Source organism: Nyctibius grandis, chromosome Z (assembly GCF_013368605.1).
Source record: "Nyctibius grandis isolate bNycGra1 chromosome Z, bNycGra1.pri, whole genome shotgun sequence".
Classification (NCBI taxonomy): Eukaryota; Metazoa; Chordata; class Aves; order Nyctibiiformes; family Nyctibiidae; genus Nyctibius; species Nyctibius grandis.
In genome coordinates this window covers 15253248-15279803 of record NC_090695.1, presented here as the reverse complement: position 1 = coordinate 15279803, position 26556 = coordinate 15253248, and the positions used below count along the sequence as shown (strand labels likewise).

Here is a 26556-nt window from a genome sequence, read left to right as displayed (position 1 = left end):
CTGTAGGCAATTGGTTCCTCACAGTAGCAGGTACTATGCAAGCCAAGTGCTATCCACCCGGCTGCATCATACCTGTGCCAAACTGTAATAGACTCCCACTGCTTCTAAAATGACAGATGGGACTTACTTGGATTTATTGCTGTGTTGTGGGTAATTTACCTATAAAGTGTTCTGCTGTCTTGCATTATGGATTAGATTTATAACAGTTTTCTGTATGCAATTGCAGAGCACGCGAATCACAATTTCAGCCATGTTTATGATGACTATATAAAATTAATTGTGAAGCCATGAAGTTATACCAGAGCCAGATTTTACACACAGGCTGCTTTCTTTTCACAGTAATTATCATAGGGTTACACATTAAATAGGTATTTTTTTAAAAAAGGGAAACAAACAACAAAGAACTAACTTTTGATTTTCAAAGTCTCTGTTAGAATATAGCACAAATTACCTTTTAGCAAGAGAAAACTTTGTGATTCACACCAGATAGATATAACAGGTAGCAATTATCCCAGTTACACTAGAATGATTGTGCTTGTGTCCTGAATGTGTAGAAGGAGATAGCACTCAATATTATATAATATAAAATTATGGGTGAGAAAATAATCCTTACTGTGCAGATTCTTTTTTTTCCTTTGCCTTGTTAGGGAGGAAGGGAAGAAAGGATTGATTATTTTTATCTTGACTTTTAAACCATAATTCTCTCCTGACCTCACCCTGATTCATGAGGTTTAAGTAATTGAAGCATGTCTGCCTTGCAAACATAGTAATTTGTATAACTAAGACATAGAATATAGATTTATAAAGGCTTTGGAGTGCAGAGGATAGCAGTAGGACTGAAACCTTTTCTCTGCAAAATAATATTTTAAAGACTCCTTTCTATATTATTGTATGATAAATTAACAGTCCAACATAATTGTACAAATTAACATACAAACATAATTGTATGTTATTTTACTAACGTTGAAAAAATATTGTAATGCTAATTCCAGCAACCTCTGTTAGAAGAGAGACTCAGTAATGATTATTCAAGTAAAATGTTTTTATCTCCATGTTTTCATAAGTTTCACTAGATTTACCTTTTCCAGGAGATTTCTGCAACCAAAAAAAACCCAAACCAAACCCTTTGGAACACATTTTTCTAAACACTAAATATTTACTAAAAGCACAATGAAAGCAGATCTTTTCATAAAAATGCATAATGCTATGGGTTCGTATTGTACAGCTAGGGTTAGGAAAATGTCGTTTTCGCATAAGCATCTATACAATCTCTTTCTAGAAAAAATATTTATTCATCAGCTGCCTTTTATTATGGGCAGTGCTGGATGCCTGTATATATTTGGTCAGTGCTGGATGCCTGTATGTATTCAGGCAGAACTGGCTGAACATATTTCTTCACTGCAGAATTTGATGTAAATGTAAAAATAATTTTATAAAGTTTTAAACAAAACACTGAGCAATTTTTAAACTAAAAGTGAAGGCAAGTCTTTGAGTGTTTCTTATTAGACATTTGATAGGAGCTGGTAACCAGAGTTTAAGGGAGTTAATCCCCCTGATTAAGGTGCCTTCTTTTCCTTTTTCAACATTTTTTTGCAGGGATAGGCCTTTCTTTTCCCCTGACTTTGTAGAGAACGTAAACAAGTGAGAGGAGAGGGTGATCGCCTGGCAGAAGAGTCTAGCTGTGTTTGTTGCTGCCTCACTCCTGCATAGCATCAGGAGTTTTGCAGCCCTCGTTTGGGCAGCATCAAGCAGCATCAGAAGATGGACATGCCCTCACCTCAACCAGGAGTACCACCGATACCAGAGGCAGACCAAAAGGCTAATGCAAAGGAAAATTGAGGCAGAGAGGCCCAGCAGGTGACTGATCAGTTTAACAGAGGTAGTGGAAAGGCATCTGTGACTTCTTCCTATGGCATGCCCCCGAGGAAAAATGCAGCTAGAAGTAGCGGGAGCCAACAGATATGTGAAGTGGGAGATGGGGAGGGATGAAGAGAGGAAAGAACTGGTACTGCACCGGGGGGGAGAGGCTGTCGGCTTGTTTTAGGGAAGAACTGCAATAGACATAGGAGCTTATGATGCCCATCATCATTTGTTGATGGCCCTTGAATTCATCTGCTGAGAAGGGCCTCTCATTGGACAGTACATGACCTTGTCTGGAAGAAATTCGGAAATGATTTGACGTGCCCTTTGATTATTGGGCAAAGGGGTAGAGATGAGCCTTTTATTTCCGTCTCCATTTCCCCCACTTTGAGCATCAGCAGCTTCTCTAAGTGGACAATGCAAATAAAACAGCAGAAGAGACCCGAAGTGAGAACAATCAATGGTAATTATGGACACCATTTCACATCACCCGGTCAGCCGGCTGAGAGGTTTTGGCTTGCATGGGCAGAGATAGGATAGCAGCTGATAATCCCTGTTCCATCAGGTGCATCTGTAAGGCAGACAATAGTATTTATTGTTCAAACAGTTTTGCTAGAGAAAAGTTCTGAAAGGAAGTAAATGAACTACTATAAAAAGGGGAAAAGAGATTAAAAACTTTAATGGACTATATTCAGCCATTGATTTTAAAGCAAAACTATAAAAACCAGTGAGTAACTCTGACTAAAAAGCAATGGCACAATAAAACCACTAGTATATGTAACTCAGTAAATGAAAATATAATTCTCTGTTGCTGAAAGATTGTGTTTTAAATTTCTATTTGCGAAATATTTAAGAAGCTGGTTCTTGCTCTGTAAGAGTTCATGATTTGGGGAAGATAACAAAGAACTGTGTAACCTTGCCAAACAGTGCCAAACCCAGAAATTTTTTGGGACAGACATAAACCTTAACTATTCCTTGTTTTTACCTCAGCTTTGTTGTCTTTCATAGCTTCTTAGTCTACTAATCTTCCCCCCTAGTCCCTATGCCTGTGTCCAAGGCAGTCTCTGCATGTGGCAGAGAATATTTGTCGTATTTTTCCTCAAAACCCTTCACAGAAACTGTCTGTTTTGAGGGGTTTAGAGAAGATAGGACCCTCATCTAAACCTTCTACTAGTCTTGCCATGGCAGGAAAAGAAAGCTTTCATTTTCTGAAGGATGCTGTGCCACTTATGCTAACGAAGTGAGAGCTTCCCGAGGGAGCGTGCTGCGGTGTAATTATGTAGAATAATGTGACAAAGCAGGAAAAAGGAGAAAAAAGTGAATAATGAAGGTATTGTACTGTGGCATATCCATTAATATTAGGTGTATGCCCCATTGCATGTGACATTTAAATTTGCAGTACAGTTGTGAACGGAGTTGGGAACAATCCTGTGGCAGGCTGAGAAAATGAGCTGTCCAGGCTGAGAAAATGAGCTGTCTCGGTCTGCAGCGACTGAAGGCGATTCCTCAGTGGAGCGGCCTGGGTTTCTATGTCACACCAGAGCTAAAGGCACAAAACTGCTCAAAACAGAGTTTAACTTTGTAATTTGCATTATATGCACCTTCTAACATACTTTGCCTGGGCGGCAGAGAGGGATTCTGTGCTGGCCATCAATTTGAGAAAATGTCAGTATCAGATGTGAAAAACAGAAGGAAACACCAGCTTATGCTTGACGTGGCTGCTGCTTTAGCCCTTAAAATGATTAGGTTACCACAGATAGTTACTATTTATAGTGAGGTTCTTACATAACACTGAAGTTTTAGCCAAAACAATATTCTGTTTCTGTATTTCTCAGGAACTAGCATCGTAGAGCCCATGTGCTATATTGGATTATGACTACTCAAAATGGTATTTCACTGTCTATGCAGCTTTAAAATATATTGATTTGTTGTGAAGACATTCAAAATTGTTCCATCTCTGCTTTCACATTCAGTTGAGAAACAAAATACAAATGAAAAGCCTTTCCTTGCCTTAGCAGCTTGTTATCTGTGTTTTTCACATAGCTGTGTGTTGCTTTCTCTGTACCGGAACTACTGTTCTCTTGGGAAGGTTCCCCTACCATTTCATGGCCATCGCACAAAACGTTGTGGTCTAGACTACCTGTCTCTTGAAAAGGGGCCTGGTGATCTTTTATTTATCTTTTGCATGCTTACAAAACAAGCCCCTCTCAAAACAAAACAAAACAAAAATTCTTTTAAACAAAACCAAACACTTTGCACTGACCACTTGGAAGGACCCTCCTCGGCAGGGCTGCGCAGGTGCCAGGTTGGCTTCACCAGGGGTCCTGCGCTTCAGCCTTTTGATGGGATGCCATTGTCAGTGCCGGTAATGGTGTTTAGAGTACTAGTTCAGAATAAAAGTGGACTTAGATTATCAACTGCACATGTAAAACAATAGCTGTTGGAGGCTATAATACTCACAGCCACTGGTACTATAGTGCAATTGTTTCTCTTGCCCATGGAAACAAAGGCTCATTCGTTCTACTCTAAAACTAAAGTAAATTTTGCTAAAATTTCAGGTGCTGAGCAGAGTGCTTCTAAAAATACTTAATGTGGGAAGAAATAGATATGTATTTTATAAATCCGATTTCTGTTAAGTCAAAGAAAATGTAAGTAATCCTAATGTCTTTTTAATTTAGAATTGTTTGTAGAATTTTTAAGAACCCTTTTCTAGCCTTTCACTACTTTCACTTTTTTTCATAGTCTCTTACAGATGTTTTGCCCAGTTCTCCAAATATTCTCTATATTTCTCCTTGTTTTTATGGAAGAACCAAAAAAAAGAAAATAAAGGTGTTATTTGACAGAAGTTGCATTATTTCTCTTTAGCAGTTGCAGCTTTGTGACTTTACCTTTGAATGAACCCATCTATATTGAATAAAACACTTTCTCTGAGTGTTTCTGCAGAAATGATCAGCACAGAAATACAGTTTCATCATTTGTTTGAGAGTTAAATCTCCATAGAGATATGGGAAGTAATCCACTATTACTCAGAACTTTTTGTCTGTCTTTTTGGAGAATAAAAAATAAGACTTACTCTTTATGTAAGATTTGATGCATTTGGATGATTGAATGATTGAACCATTGAATGGTTGATGCATTGAAGTATTTCTTCACAACCAGAAATATCACAAAGATTGTTAGTCTATTTGTTTGAAGAAAGCTATAAATTGCCTTAAAATATGTTCTTTGCAGAATGTGCTTCATTGGCTTTTTTGTCCCTAATAGGCTCTTTAACTCTCTTATTTCTAATTTTTATTCTAAATTAAAGAATTATCTTTAAGTCTTATTAAAACTTAGTAAACTGTTTTTTTCTGTATCTAGTGATTTAAATTCCATAATTCTGGAATACAAGAGGATACATTCTGTCGCTCACAGGTGTTCCTCTGAAACTGTCAGGTCTATAATGACTCTTTTCAAGGGACTACAAAAGGTTGCTTGGAGTGATACTTTACTGCCATGGCTGTTATGTATCAGATAAGCCTCCAGGTGCCATGAATTCATTTCCCTGAGGATGTCTCTGAAGTGTTTATACTTCAAGACTAGATAAAGACAAGGTAAGGAGAAAAAGAAGTTAAGAAGATTACAGATATTTTGTAAGAATTAATGAAACACAAGGCAGGGAACATGAAGAAGAGGAGCAGTTTGTCAGACTGTTGCAGTTGTTGGTGACGAAGGCTCAGAATTGTGAATATTGTGTGATATCATGTGTTAACCTCAGTGATTCAGGTGAAGCTGGAGACTTGAACAGTCTGACAAACAATTTTAAATTATCTAAAAAAATAAATTATAATCTCCAAGTCTTCTTTATAAGTGAAAGGCTTTTTGCATCATGCAGTAACAAGCTGTGTGCTCAAATAAAATATGCAAGAAGGTTTCAGACTGTATATGTTAAACAATAGATCAGAAAGTAATAATAGTATTAATGTTACCTGCTCAGACCAGAGGTTTTCTGTTTTTCTCTAAGCTCCTGCGGTTCTTAAAAAAAAAATCTTAGCACTGCAGCTGTCTGACACTGACTCAGGTGTTTACATCTGCAATGCCTGCAAGGAGGTGGATTAATTGCAGCCAATGGTCCTATGCAGACTCTTCTTTCCCACGAGTAGCATCTGCATGGGATGAGTCTTTGTCAGTGTGTCCCACCACCTTGATTCTGTGTAAGTGATTATACTTTATTGGAAAAGCAAGATGAAATGTGATCATCTACATTGCTATTTCTATCCCTATGAAGACTAAGAGAACTTTCTGTCTCTCTCTACCTTCATATGTGCTTATTAGGCAAAGCATAAAAGACACTGAGATGCTCAGCCTAGAAGAACTATTTTCTCATCATTAGGACACTGCTGTGAAATGAAGGAAGGCCAGTTTCAAGTCTCTGATCAGAGGTCGAGAAAAGCAATGCAGCCTATAACTGAGCAGCTGGACACTATTTGTTTACTGAAGAATCTCTTTGTCTGTCCTTTTAGCTTTGGACAGACCTTCCATGCAAGTGTCTTTGAAATGGATCCATTTAAAAAGCAAGTTCTTTTTGATGAATTGGCATTTTCCACTAATTAATACAAAAAGAAGTGGCAAGCCATAATTAGGTCTTATCAGAGACAGAATTTCCAGGATCAGCAGCTGTATCATGGCAGTGTTTCTGTCTTGCTTGTTCTGGTACTGCTGTTAGCATAGATGCTGGCACACCACCAAGCAGATATAACAAATATGGTGCTAATAAAACTTTTTCTTCTTCTTTTCATTACAACTATTAAACAATAGATATAAAGTTGCATAAGTTCAACCTAATTATACCTTTTTCTATATTCCTTTTCTAAATTACTACTTCAAATTGCTTCTTGAAGTAACTGGATTTCCTATGGGTGAGATGCTAACAACTAAGCATGCCCATTTGGCCAAAGGCATTGTAGCACGTGCCGAATTTAGCATTATGCAATGTTCCTGTATTGTAGGATCAATGGGGTGAGGTGAAGCCCATGCCAGCCCATGCCGCAGGAAACCACTGCTTCTGGTAGGCAGACCCAATATGCATCTCTAAAAAACTTCCATTCAAGTGAAAATAGGCGGTTGACACTTGTCACACTGTGTTCAGAGTCAGCATCACAGGTAGCTGCAGTGTCCGTTCTGTGCCTAGGGACAGATGTTCCCATCACAGGTCCTTGAGCTGCACAAACTGCTGTTCATGCCCAGAACTGAGCTGAAGGAGTGACCGAGCAGAGGCGAGCTGATCTCCCTCACCCCCTGCTTCCCCCAGAGTACATGTAGGGGATAACTCCTTCTGCCTCCTCTCCCTCCACTACAGGCACTTTTTAAAATGTATATTTTTTTCTTTTACTGGCACAGGCAAGTTGAAAAGAAAAAAAAGAAATCCAGAGCATTCAAAAGATAAGGAAAATTGTACAAGATGACTGGATAGGTATTAAATTTCACTTCGAAACTGGCAACTTTAAGGAGACCATTACAGCATATCTGATATTTTTAAATAAGCTGTCATCTATACAGTACTTTTCTCATTAAAAAAAGAAAATTATCTTGCCTTAGACTCAATACAGTTTCACCTATAGTAGCATGGAGAAGAGATGCTTTTCTTTTCATGCCTCGAGGCTTTGATAGTTGTTTCATTAAATCAGAGTTCTGTCATTGCCTCTGTGAAGAAAGGAACTGAGCCTGGTTTTCGTGCTCTTTCCCTCCCCTCCCCTTTTTAAAACAGTAAAAAGCAAATTTGTGTAAGATAAAGAACAGACTAAAAAAAACAAATCCTATTCAGAAAATTTCCTATAACTTAATTAATTTCTCAATTACACTAATTGAAAAGAACAATAATAAGAGATTGTGTATTTTGTGGCAATTGAAAGGAAATGTTTAATTACTGTGTGTAAGTAAAATGACAGCTTAAAGCATTCTTACAAACAACAGTACTCTTTGAGGGGTAATTAGTGAAAAACAGATAGTAAACAGATAGCTTTTAGGCCAAACAAATTACTTCAGTTCCATCTCATGATAAAGAACTACAAAAATGAACCTCTCACACCATTCAGCAGGAAACTTCTTGTTATTTTGATGTATGATTGATTATAAACTGGTTTGGTTTTGTTTTTTCTGTGAAAATATCTGCATGCTAAGCAGAGTAGCAGTGAAGGAAGCAGATTGTAGAAATATCTCTGGATTCATAGTGAATTCAGCCATTCAGTAACTGTGGGATGGACAGGTGAGCTTATTACTTTGCTGCTACCAAAATAAGAGAACCAGATGGTTGATTGGCAGGTTCGCTGTTTGATGTCTTTCCTGAACACAACCAGATCTATGGTCATTTGAGAATCATCTGTGCTTACTCATTTCTGGTATATACGGTTATCCCCACAGATAATCATCCTACAAGTAAATGTTAACATTAATGCTAGCTTCAAGTTTGACCAAATATTTGGTTAGAGATTGTCCTTTGATGCCTCGACAGTCAGATCAAAAGTTCAGCTGGCTCATGAAATAACCTGCCTTCACAGGCCAGAGAACTATGCATAAATGAGAGGTGTTTGTAAAATGGAAGTCGTTCCTTTTTCCAGTGTGGCTGAGGGAACACATACAAGAGAGAGACAGAGAGTTGAGTTTCATCCCCCTTGAAACATGGAGATATTTCAACCTGCAAAACCTTTCTTTTTTTTCCTAATAATCCCAGTCAAAGCCAGGATGAACAGGATTTTAAGAGGATGAACTGTACAAACACCAGACATACTGTAGTCCTTGCAAGGGATACAGCAATGTTTCTTGATTCCTGGTTGGATTTCCAGTGGAGGATGAGAGTACTCTATGGCCAAGCGCGTGGAAACTGGCTCCAGCCCTCTAGTGAGTATGAAGCAGGAGCCTACAGAGGTTATTTTTAATATTACAACAGAATCAATGAATCCACTCCTATACGGATGAAAAAACTGTCATACAGAGGAGAATAAGCTCTGGGGCCCCCAACATAAGAAGGATATGGAGCTGTTGGAACGAGTCCAGAGGAGGGCCACGAAGATGATGAGAGGGCTGGAGCACCTCTCCTATGGAGATAGGATGAGAGAGTTGGGGCTGTTCAGCCTGGAGAAGAGAAGGCTCTGGGGACACCTCATAGCAGCCTTCCAGTACCTGAAGGGGGCCTACAAGAAAGCTGGAGAGGGACTTTTTACAAGGACAAGTAGTGACAGGATGAGGGGTGATGGTTTTAAACTGAAAGAGGGTAGATTTAGATTAGATCTTAGGAAGAAATTCTTTCCTGTGAGACACTGGAACAGGTTGCCCAGAGAAGTTGTGGATGCCCCCTCCCTGGAAGTGTTCAAGGCCAGGCTGGATGGGGCTTTGAGCAACCTGGTCTAGTGGAAAGGTGTCCCTGCATGTGGCAGGGGGGGTTGGAACTAGATGATCTTTAAGGTCCCTTCCAACCCAAACCGTTCTATGATTCTATGGTTCTATGAATAAGCACTGCAAATAGCAAATACAGAGTAGCAGCTGCTGAAGATAATGCTTTTAAATGTTGGGTGAGACTGCATAGAAGTTGAGCTTAAACAATTTAGGAATATTTATCCAGAATTCTTTATGGCTTGGGAAGGTGTTTTTGACCTTTCTCTTCTTTCTGTCCTTCAGTAATCTAAAAACCATTCAGGTCCTCAACTGTGTTTGCAAAATGTGAAGGCCTTGCAGTAATGAGGAATACTCTTTAGCAAGGTAGGATTCCCATCCTGTAGAGGAGAGCTGATCAGTGATCATGTTCTCCACTCCATTCTAGCTGCCAGTAGCTGAAGTTGCAGGCTAGAGGCATCAGCACAGCCCATACAGAGCAGCAGACCCACTATATTATTTTTTGGTTCTGTAACTGTGAATCGGGGCACACAAATAGTTGGTGAATGGATTGTATGACTGACAACAACTGCAGAGAGGAGATAATAACTTTGGAGACCTTATGTCACCCAGCTGGCAGGTTCATTAAATAGCACCATTTGCAGTCTGAGGCAGAAAAGATGCATGTAACAGAGTCCTGTAACATGCCCTGCCGAGATTCCCACGGTCAGACAATGGCTGGGACAAAAATAGAGGTTCCCCATCTTTTGTGAGCAGGAATACTGGTTTTACCTACTCTGCACCACTGTGTGTCAGGACTAATGGCTGCAGCTGGTGACACATTAAGGAGTTAAGACAAAAATACCAGGTTCTCAGAATAAATGTGACAAGAGAAAATGGAATCGAAAATCTGTTAAATAGCCATTAATAAATATAAGCTATACAATTCTTCTCATTCCTTTCCCATTAATCTGTAACTTAATGTCTTTTATTATTATGTTAACATAGAAACCCCTTGTGAAGCTAGACTGGAAGTTCTTGCAAAAGGAAAAATGTGTAGCTTGCTGTCTATGATTGTCTCATGTTACTCAAATTCTTCCTGGGAGAATGAAGCCTCAGAGTTTTTTTTCACACATTATTTTTGTTTGTACAGATTAAATTATTCATTCAGCAAACAGAAGCAATATCATGCGATATTTAGACGTACAACAGCACAGCTCAGCCAGTGAGTTGGAACTATTGAACAGTGGGTTAAGAGATCATTTTAGAAGTTTGTAAACAATCTATTATCTAATTTCTCAAATGATTGAACAAAAAAACCAAATTAAGGTATTGTTTCCTGTAAGAGGGAGATAGACATTGTAAAAAAGGGGGAAATGTGCGATACGAAATTACACATTCTTTTTTGGGATGCGGATGCGACGTGTAGTTCGTACATACCATTTTAATGCCGCTGCATAATAGAATATATGGGATTTAATTGAAACAGCTTATAAAGTGTTTTAGCAAAGTGGCTGCTTTAAAATACACAATCTTTTCATATAAAATAGTATCTTTAAACGGAAGCTACATATTTTCATTATGGGGTCTTTGCACAGAATTTTGCAAATCTTATCCCTTTAATCTTAAAAAGTACATTTTGCTGGAAGATTGTTTTTAAAAAGTGATGATACTCCTTTTTCATAAGGAGAAAAACTGTTCCCCTTTATATTCTTCAAGTACTCATTCACTGCAATTGCAGTTCTCCTTCTGCTGCAGAATGAAATCTCAACAATTGAAATATAGATAATTGCTTAAAAATTAATTGCCTGTGACTTTTTGGTGAGATGAAACTTTAGTTTGCATTTTTAAATTCCTTCATCAGTGTAATTTGAGTGATAAGTCAACATTCAGTGGAATACCAAATTTAAGCATAGTAGACATTACAGATATTTCCATGAATTGTAAACTAGAATGTTATTTTGATATGTTTAATTTTAACTAGGAATTGAAAGTTTCCTGCATATTTAATCGTTAGTGTAATTCCATGATTATTTGCTTTCTGAGTCCACTTATGCATTTGAATAATTTTGAGAAAGGCAATAAAACCTCTCATGTAGTTAATATGGCAAAGACTCTCCCCAGCTGCAATTCTTTGCAAGTATGTGATCATTGTTCAGTTCTGTCTGTGTCCACACAGCTCCCATTATCTCCAGAGCTATGGATTAGTGCTGCTTGAGGGAGAGGCAGGTATTTTTAAGACTAAACACACTTTCCAAAAAGCAAAATTTTCCACCAAAAACATTAACCTTTCCACACTCCAAGAAAATTATATCCATTTTCTATTAAAAAAAAAAATAGAAAAAAATAATATAAATAGTGCCTCTGAGCAATAGATATGAAGCCCTAGTGGAATACAGCTGGTCCAATGGGGATGTGGTGGAGAGGCAACCTATATCAGAGGTCCCACCACAGTCAGAAAAACCTGACAGGCGTATAGCTACCTCCTCCACAAGGAAGAAGAGAAGAGTTTTAGTGGTTGGAGACTCCTTCCTAAAGGGATCTGAGGGCCCAATATGCAGAGCTGACCCCCATCACAGGGAGGTCTGCAGTCTGCCTGGAGCCCGAATCAGGGATATCACCAGGAAACTCCCCAACCTGGTGAAGGCCACAGACTACTACCCCCTGCTGATCTTCCAGACAGGTGGGGAAGAAGCTGCATCCCGTAGTCTGAGGGGGATGAAGAAAGACTACAAGGCCCTAGGACGGTTGGTGAAAGAGTCTGGGGCACAAGTTGTTTTCTCCTCCCTCCTTCCATTTTCAGGTGATGACGTGGGATGGAATAGTAGGATTCTCTCTATAAATGCCTGGCTACGAGACTGGTGCTACAGGCAGGGCTTTGGGTTCTTTGATAATGGCTGGTTTTATAAGACTCCAGGCCTGAGGGTAATACATGGGAAAGGTTTATGTCGCAGGGACAAAAGGGTTCTGGGACAGGAATTAGCAGGGCTCATTCGGAGAGCTTTAAGCTAGATTCGAAGGGGGATGGGGTAGTAGCTGGGCTTGCACCACTGGGGCAACGCTCTAGTGTTGAGGTAGACCAGGAGGCCTCCCATCCCCCTGGGGTGAAATCGGTGTACTCAGCTCGCTCCCTGAAATGCCTGTACACCAATGGACGCAGCGTGGGGAATAAACAAGAGGAGTTAGAAATCCGTGTTTGGTCGGGGGGCTATGATCTAGTGGCAATTACAGGGACTTGGTGGGACACCTCGCATGACTGGAATGTGGTCATGGATGGCTATGTCCTGTTCAGGAAAGACAGGCTACTAAGGAGAGGTGGTGGAGTTGCTCTTTATGTGAGTGAGCAGCTAGAATGTATTGAGTTCTGTCCAGGGGCGGATCAGGAGCGAGTTGAGAGTTTGTGGGTGCGAATTAAGGGGCAGGCTGTCAGGGGTGATACTGTTGTGGGTGTCTATTACAGGCCACCGGATCAGGATGAGGAGGGTGATGAGACCTTCTACAGGCAGCTGAGAGCAGTCTCGCAATTACAGGGCCTGGTTGTCGTGGGGGATTTCAACTACCATGATATTTGCTGGGAGGCTTACTCAGCCAGCCATCCTCAGTCCAGGAGGTTCCTCCAGTGCATTGATGATAACTTTCTGATGCAAATGGTGGATGAGCCAACTAGGAGAGGAGCGCTGCTAGATCTTATCCTCACTAACAAGGAGGGTCTGGTTGAAGAGGTGAAGGTTGAGGGCAGCCTTGGTTGTAGTGACCATGAGATGGTAGAGTTCAGGATCTCATGTGGCAGGAACAGAATAGCTAGCAGAATCACAACCCTGAACTTCAGGAGGGCCAACTTTGGCCTTTTCAAGCAATTGCTAGGGGAAATCCCATGGGACAGGGTACTAGAAGGTAAGGGGGCTCAAGATAGTTGGTTAGCATTCAAGGACTGCTTCTTCCGAGCTCAAGATCAGAGCATCCCAGCAGGTAGGAAGTCAAAGAAGGGTACCAGGAGACCTGCATGGTTAAACAGGGAACTGCTGGGCAAACTCAAGTGGAAGAAGAGAGTGTACAGATCATGGAAGGAGGGGCTGGCCACTTGGGAGGAATATAAGTCTGTTGTCAGAGGATGTAGGGAGGCAACTAGGAAAGCTAAGGCCTCCTTGGAATTAAACCTTGCAAGAGAGGTCAAGGACAACAGAAAGGGCTTCTTCAAATACATTGCAGGTAAAACCAACACTAGAGGCAATGTAGGCCCACTGATGAATGAGGTGGGGGCCCTGGAGACAGAGGATAAAAAGAAGGCAGAGTTACTGAATGCCTTCTTTGCCTCTGTCTATACTGCTGGAGGCTGTCCTGAGGAGCCCCGCACCCCTGAGGCCCCAGAAGAAGTCAGGATAGAGGAGGAATCTGTCTTGGTAGATGAGGGCTGGGTCAGGGACCAATTAAGCAACCTGGACGTCCATAAATCCATGGGCCCTGATGGGATGCACCCACGGGTGCTGAGGGAGCTGGCGGAAGTCATTGCTAGGCCACTCTCCATCATCTTTGCTAAGTCGTGGGCAACGGGAGAGGTGCCTGAGGACTGGAGGAAAGCGAATGTCACTCCAGTCTTCAAAAAGGGCAAGAAGGAGGACGCGGGTAACTATAGACCGGTCAGCCTCACCTCCATGCCCGGAAAGGTGATGGAACAACTTGTCCTTGGTGCTGTCTCTAGGCACATCAAGGATAGGGGGATCATTAGGGGCAGTCAACATGGCTTCACCAAGGGGAAGTCATGCTTAACCAACCTGATAGCCTTTTATGAGTACATAACCCGGTGGATAGATGATGGTAAAGCTGTGGATGTGGTCTATCTTGATTTCAATAAAGCGTTTGACACTGTCTCCCACAGCATCCTCGCAACTAAACTGAGGAAGTGTGGTCTGGATGATTGGGTAGTGAGGTGGATTGTGAACTGGCTGAAGGAAAGAAGCCAGAGAGTGGTGGTCAATGGGACAGAGTCCAGTTGGAGGCCTGTGTCTAGCGGAGTCCCTCAAGGGTCGGTACTGGGACCAGTTCTATTCAATATATTCATTAATGACTTGGATGAGGGAATAGAGTGCACTGTCAGCAAGTTCGCTGATGACACCAAACTGGGAGGAGCGGCTGACACGCGAGAAGGCTGCACAGCCATTCAGAGGGACCTAGACAGGCTGGAGAGTTGGGCGGGGAGAAATTTAATGAAATATAACAAGGGCAAGTGTCGAGTCCTGCATCTGGGCAAGAACAACCCCATGTACCAGTACAAGTTGGGGACAGACCTGTTGGAGAGCAGCGTAGGGGAAAGGGACCTGGGGGTCCTAGTGGACAGCAGGATGACCATGAGCCAGCAGTGTGCCCTTGTGGCCAAGAAGGCCAATAGCATCCTGGGGTGTATTAGAAGGGGTGTGGTTAGCAGGTCAAGAGAGGTTCTCCTCCCCCTCTACTCTGCCCTGGTGAGGCCGCATCTGGAATATTGTGTCCAGTTCTGGGCCCCTCAGTTCAAGAAGGACAGGGAACTGCTAGAGAGAGTCCAGTGCAGAGCCACGAAGATGATTAAGGGAGTGGAACATCTCCCTTATGAGGAGAGGCTGAGGGAGCTGGGTCTCTTTAGCTTAGAGAAGAGGAGACTGAGGGGTGACCTCATTAATGTTTATAAATATGTAAAGGGCAAGTGTCATGAGGATGGAGCCAGGCTCTTCTCAGTGCCATCCGTTGACAGGACAAGGGGCAATGGGTGCAAGCTGGAACACAGGAGGTTCCACATAAATCTGAGGAAAAACTTCTTTACGGTGAGGGTGACCGAACACTGGAACAGGCTGCCCAGAGAGGTTGTGGAGTCTCCTTCTCTGGAGACATTCAAAACCCGCCTGGACGTGTTCCTGTGTGATATGGTCTAGGTAATCCTGCTCTGGCAGGGGGATTGGACTAGATGATCTTTCGAGGTCCCTTCCAATCCCTAACATTCTGTGTGAAAAAAAAAAAGGAAGAAAATACATAATTTTGTTTTAGCTTGAAACATTTTACATTTTGTTTTGGATAGCTTTAACAGTGAACTGTATTTGCTTAAACAACCACTGCAAATGCCATCCCTCTTGTTCTGTATCTCGGGATCCCTATTGAACCTCCCCTCTTTTCCTGGAAGGCTGTCTGTCTGGTACCAGCTGCAGAGAATTGAGGGGCCTGAAACTCCATGAATAAGCAAATTAATGTCAAACTGAATTAATTAATTAATGTCAAACAACATTAAGGGTTTAGATGCTTTGAAACAATTCCCTCTCCTCCCCTCCCCCAAACTATTTCAGAAAGATTTTCACCCTTTTCTTCACTGGGGAAAAAAAAATCTCTAGGTAGAATATAAAATCTTGTGCCCAACAAAGCGAAGCACAAGAGGAGAGGCAAAGCTCCTCGTTTCCTTCAGCTCATTTCAAGGCCTTACAGCACAATAGCACAGAGGAAAAGGATTGTAACATCAATGATGCCTGCTTATATTTTGTGGAAAGTGCAGGAATTACGTTTGAACTCCTGAGGTGTAAACCCAGTGACTTTCACAGGGATTAAAAAATACTGGAAGATTGTTTCATAACATTGTAAACTGTGTGTTTATAGAAATACTCTACCAAAAAAAAGCTAATTGAATAATATGAAAATATTTAGGCTGTGCCCTTTTTTTCAACACTTACTTGAAAACCTCTTAAGATGAGCTGGTTTTTGAAATGCTAGTCGTGGGTCTAGTCACTATTAAAAAGTTAAGATGGGAAAAATGTTATAATTATATTCTTTATTAGAATTCATTCCTGTATATGTCAGACAGTTCTGTAGTTCAGTGCATTTTGTTAGATGTTATTCGGTGATGTGTTGGCATACTAACTACCTTTCCCTTACTTTGATTCAGAGAGAACCTCATTTATGTGCCCTTCCAATCCAGAGCACCCATCTGCTTTTCTCCGTAAGGAAATTGAAACACAAATATAAAAACCTCACCTAGCATTTGATAACTAAAGATTCATCAGTGCCTCCCTGTAGCGTTCGCTTTCTTCTTTCAATAACCAAATTTATTAAATTTCTTCCTTTAAGTCTAAAATTTTAGAAGCATAGTTATAAGAGTGAATGATTGAACTTGAAAGTAATCCTTTAGTATTTTCCTATTGTATGTGTATCACAATAGAAAGGTTCATATTTTCGAATCTTTAACTAAATTATTAATTTTTTAAAATACATGGTTAGAGTTGATGTTTAGCTAATTGGTCAGTGCTAGTCATTTAGACCTCCCCTAGGGTCAGTGGAAAGAGAGATAAGGATGACAAAGGTGAGTTTATTCCATCTATACAAGACATGAATTTTAGAATAAAATTAATTGCCCTTTCTTGTCTCTCTTTGGTTATGAGAGAGAGTCAGGATAACTGGTTTAAATTAGACACTTGACTTTTAGAAAGCTGAACTAAGGTATCGCACTAAAAACTTTCCAATCTTTGTTGTCAGTTCACATTTTTCAAGACTGTTTAGCACAGAAAGAGAGCAGTCTTAATTTTATAATTCTAAAAGTTTCTGTCCAAAGTCCAATTTTGGCAATAGTCGCGTTTGCTGCCTTTTGATGTGCTTGATTTTTTGAAAGTAGTAGTAGATGAAAAGTTACAAGGATAAAAATCATTTAAGTGATAGGATCTATAAGAAGCTTCTGGGTTCTCTGCTATGTGACACTTGCTATGTAGAACATAATGTGTCATCTACACAGAACTGATTTGTATCTAGACCTCATCCTTCTCTCACAAGCAGAGCTGGTGTAAGACAGCAATTTTCTTTGCTTTCACATGTATGATTGGCAGTCCTTCCCCCAGTTTGGCTGTGGGCCCATTGCAAGTTTTCCAGATATCAGGCTGGAGCAAGCCTAGTAGAAAAATACCTAAAGGCATATATTGTCACTAGGCTTGCATAGTAGCTTCAGGAATGTGCTGATGAGTTCAATGATGGTATGAAGCTTAGGATGGTATAAAGCTTCAGATGCTAATGTTATAGAAGGATCAAGTTGCTTTACAGAAAGAACGAGTTATGTTTTGAGAGGCGAAATAGGAGGAATAGGATGAAATTCAGAAGTTCAAAATCCAAGTACTCAGGTACTAGTACAACCTGCTGCTATAAACTGGAAGATGAGAAGCACAGCAATTGCAAGTGGCAAGGAGAAAATGAGGAATGTGAGTGATGAAGCTGCTCATAGAATGACTGCAAACAACCATTTAATTGCATCTTGGTTTTCCGCTAGATGGGAAAGAAATAGTAGTATGAATTATGAATTGTGAGACTTCCTCTAAAATATTATGTACAGTTCTAGTAATTGCAGTTGGAGAAAGATGAACTCAAGCTAGAATTGCTGAAAAAGAAGAGGGCCAGTATGCTGTCTCCTGAACAAAAGGTAGAATAGACTACTTCGACAAGGCTGAGAAGAGACATGATTCCCATCCATAAACACTCCACAGAGAAATACCAAGAGACAGGAGCTTTCAGAGCTGCTAGATAATTTTATACTAAGCATTAGTTGATTTAAACTGTATCTGCATACATTTAGACTGAAATTTAAAATAAGATTTAGAACTATATGTAAGACCAGTGAGCTTCTTGAAACAATATTCTTAAAGGATTGATGGAGAAAGTCTTAACTGTTTTTGAGATGGCTTGATTTGTTTATAAGGAGTTAACTGATGTGAAATTTTGCAATAGCAGCGGAATAAATTCAGTAACTCAGGGGACCTATTTTTCCTAATGTAATTTAGGAACCATGCAGGATTGTGATTGTTCTTCACTTGATGTTCATTATTTAGAAAGGCTTCATCTTGATCAAATTGCCTCCTCTCACTGGTCTGCACCTTCTCAGTGAGTTAAATCTCCTGCATATTATAATGCTGCTTAGATTCTTCTATTATACATGGCAGGCAGGTGTTTTCAAACCATTTTAAGAATACTGATGAATTTATTGTATCTAAATTGTGAGACAGAACTTGCTTAATTCAGCAGGGGAATTTTACAAATGATCTCTGCTTTCTTTTTACATTTGTAATCAGTATATAGAATTTTTTTTTTTTACACATCTCATTGAAAAGTTTGTACCTGTGAGGCTGTGGCTTTGACTGGATATAAACCTCCAATAAAGTGAAGTGCTATTTCCTCTTTTTTTTCCTAGTCTGTCTATATGTGGTTGATTTTATATTAACAACTTATACATTATGTTAAAAATACAATTAAAATATTTTATTAATATACTTTAAGGGTCAGGATTATATTTGTGGTGAAAGAAAAGAGAACTTGAACATAAACATTTTTACAGATGATTATAGTTTTTTAGGGGGAACTTTCATAGAACTGACGCTCTATTGCCAAGGACAAAATTGTTATACAAAGTGCAAAAGGCATATCGTTCAAGCTGGATTTTCAAGTGAAGGTACATAGACCTAGGTCCTTTGAAAAACTGGTCAGTTATTGAAGTTGTTGAGTGTTGACATTTTGGAAAAATCTTACTTTGGCACTTGTTCCTGAAAGGTATTCAAGTAGTTTGCATGTGACCAAGTCCAGGTACCACACGCAAACGTCATCAGTTTTATGGTTTTTAACTGATGCTGTTCATGTATTTCGTATGTTTATATGGTGTATTGCATCAGGCTGTTGAGCTGTAAAGGTTATTAGGACTCTGAGAATTTTTTCAACTAAAAAGGGCAACTTGCTAGTTATGAAATAGTATGAGGAAAGGACCTGGTAGGCTCAACCTACGTACTAAAATATCTTGTGAGAGACCAGCATTCAGGTTTCTGTTTTACTGCTTTCGTTGGGATATTGCCTGTATTGGGATGCTGTCTTAATTTTAAAATATTTTCCCTGCTTCAGTGGCAAATCATTATGAAAGAGGCCTCACTCCTCTCCTTTGCCTTTTTCCATACCTATTTTTTCAATGTTAACTGTAATTTCCTAACCAACTCTGATAAGGACCTCATATAATCAATGTCATACTACTCACCTTTTGCTGGAGGAACACAGCAGCAGAATTTTGCTACATACCAGGAGCCCATGAATAAGATTATGGCTGAAACAACAAGAAACAGTTATTACTAGATGGTGCTTTTCAGTAAAAATCTGTGAAATATTCCTTAACCTTGAAATCCACTTAGCTCTTGCCTATTTCAGGAAATTTATTTGTGTATTTGTATAGCATTTATGGACATTTTCATTTCAGTGACGAATATAAAACACTGGGATAGAAATTACTGAAATTATGTCAGTGCCATATATAAATCACATTAATGTACATACTCATTTTAGGACAAGCAACTCAATATTCATCTTAAAAAAGAGATAGGTGTGAAGTGGTCAGCAACACAGTATTTCTTCCATTCAGTGAGATATTGAAAAGACCAGGAATACATAGTTGTAACAGGTATGAAAAACAGCATCACCATTCAAAAATACTGTTTACTTTTATGAAAGTATAAGACAACATGTAATGAATTTGAGAGAGAGGAAAATTAAAGTGTAAAAATAATATATTATTTGTACAGACCAAAAAAAGTGTAGATAGTATAGAAGCACAGCGGGATACAAAAAATAGATATTTGTATGGATAATAAAAGCATTTAAAATTGCATCAAGTAGGATCAGAAGGCTTGTGATCTCTATATTTCAGAGTACAAGCTGGCTCATCCAGGGAAAGAAAGAAAGATGACAATCTTTTCATTTAATAGCAGTCAGTTACATCATTATGCATTAAGAATTTTTTTTAAAGCAGTTTGAAAGCATTGATTACCAGAAAACATATTGAGGTTAACTGGACCATGTTTAAGGTCATGCTTGGGTGTAGTAACATTAGACAAAACAACAATATTCTCATTTTAAAAAGTTTATCTTGGCTTTCCTTTGTCTTGCCGTATCTTCATCCAGCACAGGCTCTGCTGCATAGCCTGGATGCCTCTTCTTTCTCTCCTCAGAACCCTGTAATCAGAGTTAGTTTGCCATTGCCTTTAGAGGCTTTTGACATTGTCCTGGTTTGGCCTAAACCGTGACAGACATCCCTTTAGTTCTGCACATGTGGAGTCCCTTACTAAATAGTCTTCCCTGGAAAATCAGGTGCCTCTGTCAGCCAGGAGCAAGGATGGAAAGGCAATTTGAAACTAAAAAATAGAGTTTTAATCCAGTAATTTATATTTTGATTGTAGTCTGGTGCTCCTCAAGTGGCATAAGAAAAGCCAAAAAAAGAAAAGAAAATTAAAGTTAGTTTCAAGGGAACTAAGTTCTGAGGATAATGGGCCAAAACTTTGGACTTGAAGGTTATTTCACATAGATGTAAGAAAAGCACCAGAGATGCTTTTGTGAATGTGGAATTAAGGCATCTCTTTTCTGGATAAACCAAAACAAACAAGAAAAAAAAAACCAACAACAAAACAACCCCCAAGCAAACCAAAATTTTCCGTCTAGAACGGAAAAGATATGGGATACACTGTGATGAGAAGAGTCATTAGAGAGAAATGATTTATATGAATCATTCATCACTCACATATGAAGATGCAGGTTCAAGTGTCAAGTCTGATCGATGACTTAGGATCAGTTACGGCTCTTTTAAATATGATTGAAATACAAAGATTTGACAAAACTTAACTTCACTAACAATTTTATCAACTTCATATGTAAAATCACACTTAGAGAAATCAGAGGAAGAAGCTACTGAATTTCATATTTATTCAAGGGATTCACAGTGCTAATGAGAATTTTTGGACCTTTTCAACATGTAGTTTTTTCCCAGAAAATAGTTCAGTTCTCTATAAGTTATTAGCATTCTTTTCATGAGTAAAAAAATCACAACAACAGAAATCAATATAATTATTTTAAAGTGAAAAATGTCTTCATTTCTAACCATTATTGTTTTCTGTGGTACCCACAGAGAAAATATTCTTCAAAATTAACTTGGATAAATTAGTGGTTTATTACACAAAATGAACAAGAACATAGTAATTTTGCTCTCTTTGTATCCTCATTTTCGCACACTTTTTTGCAACTGGTGTGTGACACACCACAGTGACAACTAAACTGGGAAACTCTCAATATTGCCAATAACATATAGCAGGTGGAAAAAATGAACTTGCTTTTCTGAGAAATAAAAAAGCAGTCATTACTTGGACTGAGTAAGTGAAAGATACCAGTTGATGAAGAAAAGAATTTTAAAAGTTTTGAGGCAGCACTTCCCATGAATGCTATGACAGAATGTCAAGAAGGGAGTAGTAGTAGCATGAGTGATACAGAATATGAGTCAAAATCACACTGAAAAAGATTAGGAAAAATTTATTACTGGATGATAGTGATAGTATACTGTGCACTCGCAGAGTCAGATATTTTGACATGGAAAGAGACCTTAATAGTATTTTAGGTGGTTAAATATTTCTCTCTATTGTGGGAGACTTTAACTTCCTTGTTGTAGATTTTTTAAAGAAAATGTTGCTAATATGCAGCTGTCTCTATCATTCTATGTGTTATTAATTTGGAAACATTTTGAGACACACCAATGATAAGCACTACATTCCTGCTAGTTTTATTTTTAATGTTTCTCTAAACTTCTCATGTGTAAGCATAAACTCTGGTAGAGAAAAGAACTCATTTCTGTGGGAGAAAGCACCTATTCAAATAACAGCACTAACAAAAGGGAGCAGTGCAAATTGCTGGCAAAGCAAATTGCTTTTAGCATGTATGTTCTCTTCTTCAAGGTCATTCTGGTATGAAAGTCCTTTGCAGCTCTCTTGCATTATACATCTCAATGAATGCGTGGTTTTTATTAGGAAAGATTACTTTTCATTAGCGTTGCTCAAGCATAGTTGTATGCAAATAAGATTGAGTAGAGGGGTGCAGCCCCAGTGCTAGGGAGCATGGTGAAGTCCGTTCCCTGTCCATGTGTGCTACGACACATGACACATGTTACATGTCCTTATGTGAGACTGCAGCAATGGAGGGCTGGACACAGACATGAAGGGGACATCGCGCAGTGCAGCATCTTCTCCTTTCTGCTTTGCTGCAGAAAAGCTGGAGCACTGCGCAGCAGCTCAGACTGTGTGACCACCTCAGTGAGATATATAGAGCACTGGGCAATCTCCTGTCCCTTCCCTCTAAGTAAATCCATGCCTAGATTATCTGTGAGTGATTAGTAGGGTAATTTTAGATACAATACTTGTTTGTGCTAGAGCATCTCTCGCCTGGTGATCCAGAACTCTGATTCAAACCCTCAATATATGGATAAATTTCTCCATATCAGAACAGAAACCAGTGATAAGCATGCAAATTTAAATCTCACTTCTAAAGGATGAGGGTGAAGAATTCTTGCTTCAGAGGTGCAAAATAGCTGTACAGAGGTTAAATCAGACTTACATATTCATCATACATTGTTGAATAGTCCCGTGCAAAATTACTTTCCTCTTATTTGTGGAATGCATGTTGTACACATGGCCTCATCTAATCTTTTGCCACTTTGCAAAGCAAAAACTAATTTCAATTCCAGAGGATGGAGCAGCCTTCAATTATACAAGTTAAAGGATATGTGCTGCAGTTCGTAAGGAGTGCATGTATGTTATAAATTCATTTAATTTCTCTACAGAGATGCTGATCCTAATTAAGACTTCATTGGCTTTTTCACTGAAAACAGTTAAAATTGCCTAATTAAGCACGAAAAAAATGAAGAAAAAATTAAATGAAGACTCTTTACATAAGTAAACCAAGTTTCTGTCAATTTTAACTCACCTATAAGCCTGGGAGGTGTTTTATCCTCTGTGTCTCAGTGCCTTATCCTCTTCAGCTGAGACAAGGGTGGGGGGTCTGGGGGGCACAAGTCTTGGTCAAGCGGTACTTGTCCATTTGCAGTTTAGGCAACTTCTCCATTTTGTGGGTCTCAGACGTATCATGCAGTTTAGTACAGTACAACTCTGAGTATGTTAGTTTGGGACTTTCTTTCCTGAAAATTATGCTATCCAAAAAAGACTTCTGAAGAAGGAAAGCAAACAAAGCAGAAGACAGGACAGAAGACTAGTAGAAACAAGAAAACCAAATGCACAAGGTAAATGAAGTGAGGTTCTCTGAGTCTCCTGGGTCCTGGCATATCTCTCTTCCCCCACTTTCTGTGTCTTGATGCCATGCCTATTTTTCCAGTTCACTTCTCTCTTCTCTTCATTCTTCCTGAGGAATACTTTCCACTTCATTATCTCCACAGATATTAACTTCCTTCTTCAGTCACTTTATAAGCATACACAGCATTAATATGTATATTAATACAGCATAACCAGTTTCTGAAATTTCACACCTTGAACTCTCTCCAAATGGAGCACTAGAGACATAGATGCACACTGTGTACAGTTTCACTGTCTGCTGCATGGAATGAGCTAAAGATGGTGTTGGTGTACTTTCACAACTCCTGTATAGCTGGGAATTTAGGGAACACATGACAAGTGTGAGGGTTTGGCTTCTAAAACTTATATATTAGTGTGGATATTAGCATCACCACTAAAGGCAGTTTCTGTAATTTATAGTTGTGCTGTCACATGAGTAATACTAAATTAACTAATATTTGTGTGAGGGTCCTCTGACATAAGAATAAAACGTTATGTTCATAAAATATGTAAAGCTTAAGGGGATACATGAATGAATTCTCATTTTGTAGGTGCCTTTAGACAGTAAAAGTTGTGGGGGTTTTCTGATTCTTCCTTTTATTGTCCTGACAGTACAAGCAAGTGGAGCAGTACATGTCATTCCACAAGTTACCGGCTGATATGCGCCAGAAGATCCATGATTACTATGAGCACCGCTACCAAGGCAAGATCTTTGATGAAGACAACATTTTGAATGAGCTCAATGATCCTCTCAGGGAGGTAAGATTAAAGCATTTGAGTAGTTCTTCATGGTACAGAAAACCTTCATGTCTTTGCTGTTTCTGTGTTGAAATGCTCTTTCTACTTCTATTCTGTAACATTTAATCTCATTTGACCTAGTCAGTGAATGACCAGGAGAATTAACTTTATATTAGATCAACACAAAGAAATAAGCAGATTTATGCTCTATTCTGAACCAGTCTGTCAGAGTCACTGCCACAGAAGGATGTCAAAGAGTATAATCCCATCCTTAATGGTTGAGACAAACTCATGGTTTTCTGCCGTTCTTTAAAATAGAGAGGGGCTGGACTAGAATGGTCCTGGATGAAAGGTTTTTTCTGCTCTCCTGACTTGCTAGAGAGAACTGCTTTGTTTCATTCTGTGAAGTAGCATCCTTGGTTAAGATGGTCTTTACTTGAGATGAGGAAGCTGGAATATGATATACAAGACATTAAAAAATCTCTTTTGTTAAAACTCTAGTCTGTGTTCCAGTTTTTGGGGGTATGGTATGGTATGGTATGGTATGGTATGGTATGGTATGGTATGGTATGGTATGGTAAGTGTGGAAGCAGTTGGAATTTTCTTTGGCAGGGTGCTTGTGTGGGAGGACGGCAGTGTTCATCTTGCTGTAACAGAGGTAGCTGCTTAATGGGAATATAAATCTTACTGCCTTCTGTTGCATGGTACTCATGCCTGACCTACTCAAGGATGTTTGTGTAATTAGTTGGCTAATATCCTCTACTGAAAGAAGGAAAAAAAGAACCAGAGAAGAATGAAGTTGAAAAACGTAGAGAGAGGAAAGCATAAACAGGGAAAAGATAAAAGAAACAAGTAAAGGGAAGAATAAAGGAGGAGCAGTCTGATACATGATGAAACCTGTGTAATTTTCAGCGATACCAAGTAATGTCTTTTAGTATCCTCTGGGAGGAGTGGTGCTGAATATATGTCTATATATATATACACCCAGCAGAGCACAGGATGACATCTGTACTTTTGGAAAGATATGTGAAGGTTGTGCGGTTTTTTTTTCAACAAGTTGTGGCTTAAGAAGAGCATAGGTCTGTGATTGATTGTCTGTACCATTGAATCCTGCTCTGTGAAGGGAAAACATGTCATACAATCCATTGCCAAAATCAATCAAGTTCCATATTTGAAATAGTTAATAAGAAACAATGCCTTGCCCGTTCACGGGCTGTGAGGGTGGCAGGCACAGTTTCGCCCCGTCTGTGTTATTAAAGTCTGATAGTGGCCTTCCTCCTTACAAACTGACAACTGGGAATGGTGAACAGTGCCCAAAATTGCTGAGTCATTGCTAAATGTTCAAGTCAAAATCAGGCCAAACTATGGTTGTTCTAACAATTTGACAGTACAGATGACTGAATTCCAGTGCCTGGGCTCATTTAATTCCCTAACATAGATGTAGGCTGAGCCCTTTCATTATATTGTGAATTTTGAAGTGTTTTGGAGGGCAGGTGGAGGGCTCTGGCTTCTGCACTGCCTCTGCCAGTTTACCCTGTGGCTCCCCTCAGTAGCTTTCGAAATGTCAAGAAGAGAATGTACTATAAAAATCTATCATGTAGGACAGGAAAAGTGTGGGAATTATCCCTAGAGTATAGTGACAGTCAAAACATGAATCTTGGCTAGTGTGGAGCTTTTTTTTTGTTAAAAGAACAGAAACATGTACAAACACATCAATCACTGACATCAGAAACAGTTTCATCTATTTCCCCTTTTAAGGAAAGCATTTCTCCATAAATGAAATCTAATACACTTCCATTGCAAACTCTTCTTTTATTAACAACAATTTGCTGTTATGGCATTCTAATTACCTGTTTTTTCCTCCTTTCCTTTTCCTTTTTGTTTCCTCCCATCTTCCCCTAGTCCTGGCCCCTTCCCTTCCTTTTTTCTTATTACTTAAGAGCAGCAAGGCAAATTTGGTCAAGCATAAAAAACGAAAAGCACTTCTGGGGAGAGATCAAGCATGGACAATTTCAAAAATTAATAAGCCTTTAAAAACGTGGAGTAAGAATAGAATTTCACACAAGGAGTGGCTTCTGGTTTTGCTATGATCATGCTGTACTTAGCATGTTTTCTTTGTTCTCTGTATTATATAAGAAAAAATTATTTACTCAGCTACAATCAGGTTGCACACAGCCCTGATTACAACATAGTAGTTGTTCCAAAAAAAGAAGAAGAAGTAAGAACTGGACAGTGGCAATGCCAGAACACATTTCCCAATGAATCTGTCCAAGTTCTGGTGGCAGCTCACGCTCTGTGCCCTGAAAACACCACTTGGGTCTTTGCTTAGATTAGCAGTTTCAAATTCTGTTTTAGCTACCACTTCAGTATGTGCCGTTTGGTACTGCAGGTAGTGGCTTTTTGATGTTACTAATGGATAATAAATTAGAGCCTTTTAAAGGCAGAACACAATTGTTCGTATATTGGATATACCATCATCTTATGTGCC

At 39.3% G+C, this 26556-nt stretch overlaps 1 protein-coding gene and 1 long non-coding RNA gene across 2 annotated transcripts in view; one reads left to right on the top strand and one right to left on the bottom strand.

Moving 5' to 3' along the window:
• The window catches only part of HCN1 (hyperpolarization activated cyclic nucleotide gated potassium channel 1), a 219626-nt gene that overhangs the window by 152640 nt on the left and 40430 nt on the right, over window positions 1–26556 (top strand). Inside the window, exon 5 of the mRNA XM_068423180.1 lies at window positions 23943–24089. Coding sequence (XP_068279281.1) covers window positions 23943–24089 — 147 coding nt within the window. The remainder of the gene's footprint in view (window positions 1–23942; window positions 24090–26556) is intronic.
• Window positions 988–23417, bottom strand: LOC137676716 (uncharacterized). The gene is made up of 3 exons (XR_011050123.1): window positions 22969–23417; window positions 19214–19279; window positions 988–2431 (listed from the first exon to the last, which is right to left on the bottom strand). It is a non-coding gene; the product is annotated as an uncharacterized lncRNA (long non-coding RNA).